The 8826-nt window shown below is 33.4% G+C and overlaps 1 protein-coding gene across 1 annotated transcript; it reads left to right on the top strand.

The window, feature by feature from the left end:
- The first annotated feature begins 4259 nt into the window (after window positions 1–4259).
- LOC120271629 lies at window positions 4260–5507 on the top strand. Its single transcript, XM_039278302.1, has one exon. The coding sequence runs from the start codon at window positions 4260–4262 to the stop codon at window positions 5505–5507; it is 1248 nt and encodes a 415-aa protein (XP_039134236.1).
- The last annotated feature ends 3319 nt before the right edge of the window (window positions 5508–8826 follow it).

Here is an 8826-nt window from a genome sequence, read left to right as displayed (position 1 = left end):
AAGTTTGAAAAATCGTTTATACTCTTTCTATTTATAAAATTTTGACATATTATAAATATTTATAAATCACAATCCTGTTGATTTTAAATTCATTTTTAAGTGAAATATATTGAATTATAAAGAATCATGAATTTAAAACTAGTTTAAATATTAAAAGAGGATTTTAATTTTTTAGTTATAAGATATATATGAATTACATATAAAGAATATATATATATATATATTATAAAAATAGGATTAATTAATATATATATATATATATATATATTAAATCCATTTTAATTTTAATAAATCATAATCCCATCGATATATACATATAATATTTTTTAAAATAAATTATATGTATATATATAAGTAGTTTATGAGTTTTTAAAATCATTTTAAAACAAAAATATATTTTTCACAAAATATAAAATTGGAAACGGACTTAGAGTCTGTTTCTAATCTGATTCTAAATTAGAAATGGATTAGAAACAGAATTAAAATCCATTTCTAAATTAGAAACTAATTAAAAATGGAGTCAATTTCTGTTTCTATATTAGAAACAGATTTTGATTCCATTTCTAATTTGTTACAATTAGAAATGGAAAAAATTCCGTTTCTTAATTTTGGTTTGTAATCCATTAGTTTCTTGTAGTGCATTGAGAGAAGTTTAAGGGAGTTTTCATTATGATTTCCTTCTCGTCTTTAATATTCACTACACCAAAGTAGGCCTTCTGCGGCGTTTATTTAGTGGTGTTTTTAAAATACCCCGCCAACATATTTACTTTAGCGGCGTTTATTAGAAATGAACGCCGCCATATTCTTTCTGGGTTTTACATAATTTTCACTTGGAAAAAGATTTACATTAGCGGCATTTATTTTTAAAAGCGCCAGTAAATTAGAGGCGTTTATTGAAATACACGCCGCCAAATTAATTCGGGAAATAAGATGAATTAAAATTCAAAAATATAATTTTTATTAGTGGTGTTTATATTAATAGGCGCCGGCACGTTTGCTTATTCAGCGGCGTTTGAATAAAAAAATGCCGGTAAGGTAATTTATGGGCTTGGAGAATTTAACATGTGTAAAATATATATTTCATTTAGCGGAGATCATTTTAAAAAACACCTGGATATTAATGGATATGGCGGCGTGTTGGGAATGAATGCCGGTTAAATTATTGGCAGGATTGGGGTTAAAATTATCCGCGCAAATAAAATTTATATAACGGCGTTTATACTAATAAACGCCGGGAAAGTTTAATGAAAAGATTAAAACTTTTCGTTTCGATTTCTCTCCCCCCGTTTCTTCTTTATTTCTCTCTATATCTACACTGCGCGCTGTTCGATCTCTTTTCGCCCTGTCTTCTTTTACTTCTTGAGCACAATTGAAGCAATCGAGTTCGTAAGGTGATTTAGTGTTGTTGATTATGGATTTCATGTTGTTGATTATGGATTTCATGTTGTTGATTTAGTTTTTTTTGGGTGTTTTCTTGTTTTAGGTTTTGGTGGTTGATTGGGTTTTTGTTTGGGAAGAATTAATTGAGCTATTTTGTTAGGGTTTTGAAGAAGGCCGCCACAGCCGCCGCCGCGCCGCGAGTACCGTCGGAGCTACCAGAATCGCTGATTGGAAAAACGGCATAACCTTCGATTGTGTAAGTTGTGAGCTTTATCTTCACTACAATGCTTGAAGGCTTTGATCGTTTTGGATGATTTTTCTTTTTTATTATCGTCTTGTGTGGTTCTTGGGAATTATCGGATGTATGGATGAATCTCGATGCTCTTCTTTGGAACAGGGCTTGGAGACCAGTACAGTGTAAGTAGTTCACTGAACTTTTGATGATCCACATTGACAATAAACAACATGTGCTCTTTTTATATTTGCTAATGATGTCTTATTGAATTGTATGAAGATCCTTTCAGAACTATCTTTTCATCTTTTTTCATGCTTCTAATTGTTTGATTTGACCCATTTGATGCTGGTTTCAGGGCTCTGAATTGATTTTTGTTTTTGTTTTTTTCATTTTTTCTACATGGTTTGTTTGATTAGGTATGATCACCCATCCATGGATTATGGCTTTCCTTTATCTGGAAATGAATGTTTCTCATTGATGTCGAAATACTTGGGATTGTGCACTGCTTGTTTCTTTTATAGATAATAATACTTGTTTGGTGAAGGTTTCTTGCTACTGATGACACATTAGTTCAGTGTATCATATCGATGAATGCTTGGTTTTATAAATGGAAAAGTAGGCATTTTGGTTAGCAATGAGCTTGTCCGTGATCCGTATAATGAAGATAGTATATTGTGCTTATTGGGGGACTGGATTTGTTGTAACTTTAATTGAGCTAGTTATGAAATGGTGAAATGGTTTGCTGTATATTGAGCCCTTTGTCGTTGATGTGCCAAATCAAGTAGAGAATCTACACGAGAGAGACATGTCCAATCCTTAATTTAGTGTCAAAAACAGAATTATTAATTGAGATAAGCTTGTTTCTTTTTCTATAGAATGTAATTGTCTATAATATTCATGGAATTCTAAGCCGTCTATATTATCTATGCACTACATGGTAAGTCTTTCCTTTATTTGTTTGGTTTTGTATAGAAAGTAGTAGCATTGATCAACAGTTCACTGTTGATCAAGTGATGTTGGTTGTGAAACAGTGCACTATTGATCAAGTGATGTTGGTTTGTGAAAGCGAGTACCTTTGTTTAAATAAAAAGAAAAAAACCTTGTTGCTTAAAACTTATAAAGTATTTATTTATCATGTGCTTTGAAGCAATGGAACTTATCAAAATGTATACAGAGATTCTCTTAAAAGCCCTAATATTTATTTTTTTGTGTGTGTGTGTGTGTTTTATGTGTGTATCATTGTGTGCTTATGTATATATATGTAAACAAAGTTTTGTACCATTATTTATTCATTTGTACAGTGGTGAAATAAAAAAAACAGTTGATAGATTAGGTCAATGGTTTTGACTTGATGATTTTGATTATGCTATTATTATGGTTTTATGAAAAGTGGAACCTAATGAGATTTTTTTTTTAATTTAGGTTGGTGACTGAAAAGGAACCGAAGGGATTTGAGCAATAAAGCTGCAAGATGTAAAGAGAGGTCAGTAGATATCAAGTTGGTTAGTGGTTATCTATTTATTTATATTTTAAACAGTTAGGAATATTTATTTATATTTTAAACAGTTAGGAATCTAACCAATTGTTCTAATTTTTTTCATAGTTTATAGACTTTCATGTAGACTTTTTTAAAAAATTAAAAATTTAAATTTAAAAAGATGTCAATTAGAGTCTTCAAGAATGTCAAAGATGATATTGCAACACTACTTGTTATATCTGTTGCTCAAAATGTTATAACTATACGAGAAGTTTTCAGTTTTGGGAAATTATTCATTCTTTATTCATTAGAAATTTACATGATTATGCGGTGGTGACAAATTGGGCCGGTATACATGCATGACATGCAATTAGCAAGGATATTTCATATATATATCTAATCACCTTTTTTCTAAAATAACAATGTTATGCATGCATTCTCATCATGCATGTGTAAACGTTTGTTGTTATTGGCCTTTTCTTGAAGCATTAATTTGTTAGTTTTTTCTACTTGAAACATGTGTTCAATTATTTCACTCTTATTTAAGATACGGGCCATAGATTGAAGAGTTCACTCTATTTTAATACATGATTAAGCCATGGGTAAAATCTAATAATAATATGTGTGTGTTTATAATGACTTATCCAAATTATAAATAAAAAGCACGTCTTGTTTATATTAAACAGATTGATAACTTTGTGTGTGTGTGTGTGTGTGTGTATTTAAGGATCTTTCAAAGAAAAAAGATGAAGTTTCTAGAGAAGCTCGAAGCAAGAACAAATTAACATGTGAAACATATATGACCATCATAGTGATCTCTTTTATCTTTAAATATTTATGTTACAAAAGGACGCATTATGGAATAATGGTAATTTTCTTCATCATTAAAACTTCATTCCAATAAACTAGTGCTTGGCAAAAAAATGATGTTCCCTTCTCACTTATGAGTCATGTGGATTATTCCCTTCTTTGTTAGCTTATGTTTTCCATAGTTTCACCTTGATTTATAAGACCTAATGTGTTTACATCGATTAAAAATAGCTAAAAAGTAAAAATTCTATAGTTTCACCTTGATGTATATCTTAATGTGTTAAGGTGAAGTATGCTTTAATTTAGAATATTGTGAAATTTTTTTTAATATATTAAGCAGAAATAGGTAAGAGTTGGATGGTTAAGTCACGATTGAGTCAAGAATGCGAAGATGGCGTCGAACAATTCCTCAATTTTGCATTTGCCAACTCAAGTGAAGATGATAGGATCATTTGCCTTTGCATAAAGTGTGTGAATATCCATTGGCGAACACGTGAAACAGTGCTTGAGCATTTAGTTTGTGATGGCATTCTACAAGGTTACACATGTTGGTTTTTTCATGGAGAGCGTGTACCGTCATCTATCCATGAGCCAACAAACATATTTGCAGCTCCATCAAGCTCCAATCCTCACTTCCAAACTTCTCGTACAAGACCAGATAGTTTGGAAGAATTATTGCGGGATGCTTTCAACATCCATCAAGTTGATAACAAGGGCCTACCATCTATTGCTGATGAATTCAACGTTGAGGTGAATGATGAAGGTGAAGCTCCTATAGAAGTTGATGAATGGCCTTCTAAAGAAGCGGCAAAGTTTTACAAGTTGCTTGAAGATATGAATGACAAACTTTATGAGGGATCGCAACATTCTAGATTGTATTTTTGCATTCGACTTTTCCATTTGAAATGCATGTCCGGGATGACTGCTAAAGGCCTTGACCACTTGATTGAATTTTTAAAAGAATTTTTTCCCTCAGCGGCTATTCTTGAAAGTAGTCGTGAGTCGAAGAAAGTTATTAAGGATTTAGGTCTTAGGTATGAAAAAATCTATAGTTGTCCAAATAATTGCATGCTATATTGGGAGCATAATGAAGGTCAGCAATCTTGTCAAATTTGTGGTCGTTCTCGATGGGTGTCCACCGATTCTGGTGAATGTTTGAATGATGACAATGAAGTGGTTCACAAGAGACCTGCGAAGGTTTTACGGTATTTTCAATTAATACCACGATTGCAGAGACTTTTCATGTCGACTAAGACTTCTGCTGATATGATTTGGCATGCTAATGGTCAGACCAATGATGGACTGTTACGACACCCTGCTAATACTGAGGCATGGAAATCATTTGATGCAAGATATCTTGACTTCGCTTCTGATCCTAGAAATGTGAGGCTTGGTCTTTCTTCGGATGGGTTTAACCCATTCAAATTATTAAGTACTTCTTATAGCACTTGGCCAGTGGTGTTGATTCCTTATAACTTGCCACCGTGGATTGGGATGAAACAAACTTCTTTTCTTTTGTCAATGATTATTCCTGGAGACAAAGGGCCTGGAAATAATATTGACATATACTTACAACTTCTTATTAAAGAGTTAAAGCAATTATAGGTTGGTGTGGAGACGTACGATCATCTGTAAGGAGAAATTTCAATATGCGGGTTGCCTTGTTATGGACTATCAATGATTTCCCTGCTTACGCAAATTTATCAGGTTGGAGCACTAAAGGGAAATATGCTTATCCTTGTTGTGCTGCGGAAACTTCTTGACAATGGTTAACTAATGGCCAGAAGTTTTGTTATATGGCACATCGGCGGTGGCTAGAACATAATCATCCATACAGATCTCAGAAACATCTGTTTGATGGTAATGTAGAGATGCGTGGAGCTCCTTCACTTACTGCTGGATATGATATCTTATTAATGTTGAAAGAGATGCAATTTTCTTATGGAAAGCATGGCAAAAGCAAAATAAAAAAAATCAACCAATAATAACTCTTCGAAGAAAAGACCACGGCAAGTATCCAATATTGACTTGGATACTGATGATGACGAAGTACAAGAAGAGGAATCAATGAAGCAGATTTGTGGAAGAAGAGAAACATATTCTTTGATTTACCATATTGGCAGCACAACCTACTTCGCCATAACTTGGATGTGATGCACATTGAGAAGAATGTTTGTGAAAATATTGTTGGAACAATTCTTAATGTTGATGGGAAATCAAAAGATAATCTAAAATGTAGACTTGATTTGGTTGACATGGGAATTCGTCGAGAGCTTCATCCTCAATATCTTCCCAATGGCAAAACAAGATTACCACCGGCTTCTTTCTCCATGACAAAAAAAAGAAAAATACCTATTTTGTCAAGTCTTGAAGACTATAAAAGTCCCAGATACTTACTCTTCAAATATATCAAAATGTGTAAATCAGAAGGAGCAAAAACTTCAGTCTTTAAAATCACATGATTATCACATATTGCTGCATGATTTGCTTCCAATTGCTTTGAGGTTATCCATGTCAAAGCAAGTGACTCACGCCATTTCAGAGCTTTGTAACATATTTAAAATTATTTGTGCTAAAGTTCTTAAGGTGGAAGATCTTGACAACTTTCAATATCGAGCAGCAATAGCTTTGTGTTACTTAGAAAAGATTTTCCCACCTGCATTCTTCACTGTAATGGTGCACTTGGTTGTTCATCTACCAATGGAGGCCAAAATCGGTGGACCTGTGTACTATCGATGGATGTATCCAATCGAGAGGTATTATTTTCCTAAAACATCAATTTATTAGAATGTCTTGTCAATCAAACTTCTAAAGGTTAACAATCGCAGCAATTTTGTTGTAGGTTTTTGCTCAAGTTAAAATCTTATGTGCGGAATAAACGATATCCTAAAGGATCTATTACTGAAGGATTTCTAGCAGAAGAATGTGTCACCTTTTGTTCTAGGTATTTGGTTGATGTTGAAACAATATTTGATAGACCTGGGAGAAATTTAACACAAGTGCAACATGAGATACTTCCAAAGTTGTATTTATTTGAAAGTGGTGGAGAACCAATAGGGAAAGTTGAAGTAGCACAGTTAGATGATAGATCATGGGCACAAGCACATCGTTATGTGTTATTTCACTATAAATCTATTGACTCACTCCAAATGTAAATTAAACACTTCACATTTCTTATTTGGTGTGCTGGAAGTTTTTAACATTTTTTATCATTACTTGTAGTGAGTATAGAAATATCTTGAAAGATCAAACAAGAGGTCAACGTTCAAATGCTCGTGATCTCGATAGGAAATTTACCGAAACTTTCCATGAATGGTTGGGAGAAACGATAAGCAACTAGAAAATTGTATTCTCTTGAACAATTCTCTATTAAGAATTTTTATAATTAGATTCATGTAACCTGCATAGGTTTCTCATGGCAAAAATGTGTCAGAAGAAATTAAATTTCTTGCGCAAGGTCCAAATAAGATTGTTAAGAGATATAAAGGACTCGTCATTAATGGATTTCGATTCCATACTAAATCTCAAGAAAGATTTAGGCGAACTCAAAATTCTGGATGTCTTGTTACTTCTTCAACTATAAGCTATGCCAGTGCTAGGGATGCTAATCCATTGGAAGGAGATGTTGACTACTATGGTGTGCTAAATGATATAATTGAGTTAGACTACTTCAACAAGTTCAAGGTTGTGTTATTTTGTTGTGATTGGGCTAATGTGAATAATAGTAGGGGGTAAAGAAAGATAGATATGGATTTACAATGGTAAATTTCTCACGCACGATTCACACTGGCAAACATATCCTTGATGAGCCTTATGTGTTCTCATCACAAGTTAAGTAAATTTTCTATTCTGAGGATCCCAAAGAACCTGGTTAGTTTGTTGTGATATGTAATCAACCAAGAGAAGTGTATGACATGGGTGATGACATAACAGATGATGGACCCCGAACTGAATGTTTCCCTTCCTCTCATGAGAGTATCTTCAATGATAATGATGAAGGTCAATGGGCCCGTGAAGATGTTGACGAGGACATTTACGACTTTTGACACTTAGCAATGTCTTATACCAATTGTATTGACTTTACTTGAATTTTAAGGTAAGCTATATCTTGTTTCTAATGTCTTCTTCACATCTTGTTTGTAATGTCTTCTTCATACTTGACGTGTAGTTTACTTGTGTTGTGCATATATATAATTATTCAAATAATGTTATATAAATACAGGTTGAAATTGGAAACTATGGTGCCTAGATTAAAAATATGCATAGATTTCGTGCGTGCTGAATTTTTTGCTAGCCTTTTGTATCATGTTTATTTATTCAAATTCACCATAAGCATTTGGCAATTGTTTCCAAGGTTTTTGTACGCTTGACCATTCTGCTTGTGCTGCTACAGGAAACTGTATTTGAATTGGTGGTGCTCGCCCACAAGAACTCGTAATTGTCTCCTCTGCTCCACATTTTCCAAGCAAGGATTGTCCTCACTAAATCATTGGTATGCACAATATCCATTTTGTCCTTCTTCTCACCAGCCTACTTTTGTATTGTTGGACAATATTGATGTAGGTTCTTGTTGCAGGTTTTAAAGAATGAGGAATAGATACTGTGGCTGTAGACAATCAGGATCTGCTTCCACTTAGCAATAGGTGCAAGTTACTTTAATAGAAATCTCTGAAAGTTGGAGTCTTTGAGGTCTTCTCTAATAGAAATCTCTCTCTCTGTCTCTGAAAGTTCGAGTCTTTGCGGTCTCCTCTAATCGCAATCTCTCTCTCTCTCTCTTTGTGTGAAAGTTGGAGTCTTTGAGGTCTTTTCTAATTAATAGCAATTATTCTGCAGAGCTTCTTGGGCAAGCGCCCCTTGGTTGGTAATTGATTGAGAAAGCGAACAGGATAGAGTACAAACTAATGTGGACCATAAACAAAAGCCC

This window comes from Dioscorea cayenensis, chromosome 11 (assembly GCF_009730915.1).
Source record: "Dioscorea cayenensis subsp. rotundata cultivar TDr96_F1 chromosome 11, TDr96_F1_v2_PseudoChromosome.rev07_lg8_w22 25.fasta, whole genome shotgun sequence".
Taxonomy (NCBI): Eukaryota; Viridiplantae; Streptophyta; class Magnoliopsida; order Dioscoreales; family Dioscoreaceae; genus Dioscorea; species Dioscorea cayenensis.
Note: the sequence above shows the minus strand (reverse complement) of the source record. Positions and strands in the feature narration are given on the sequence as shown.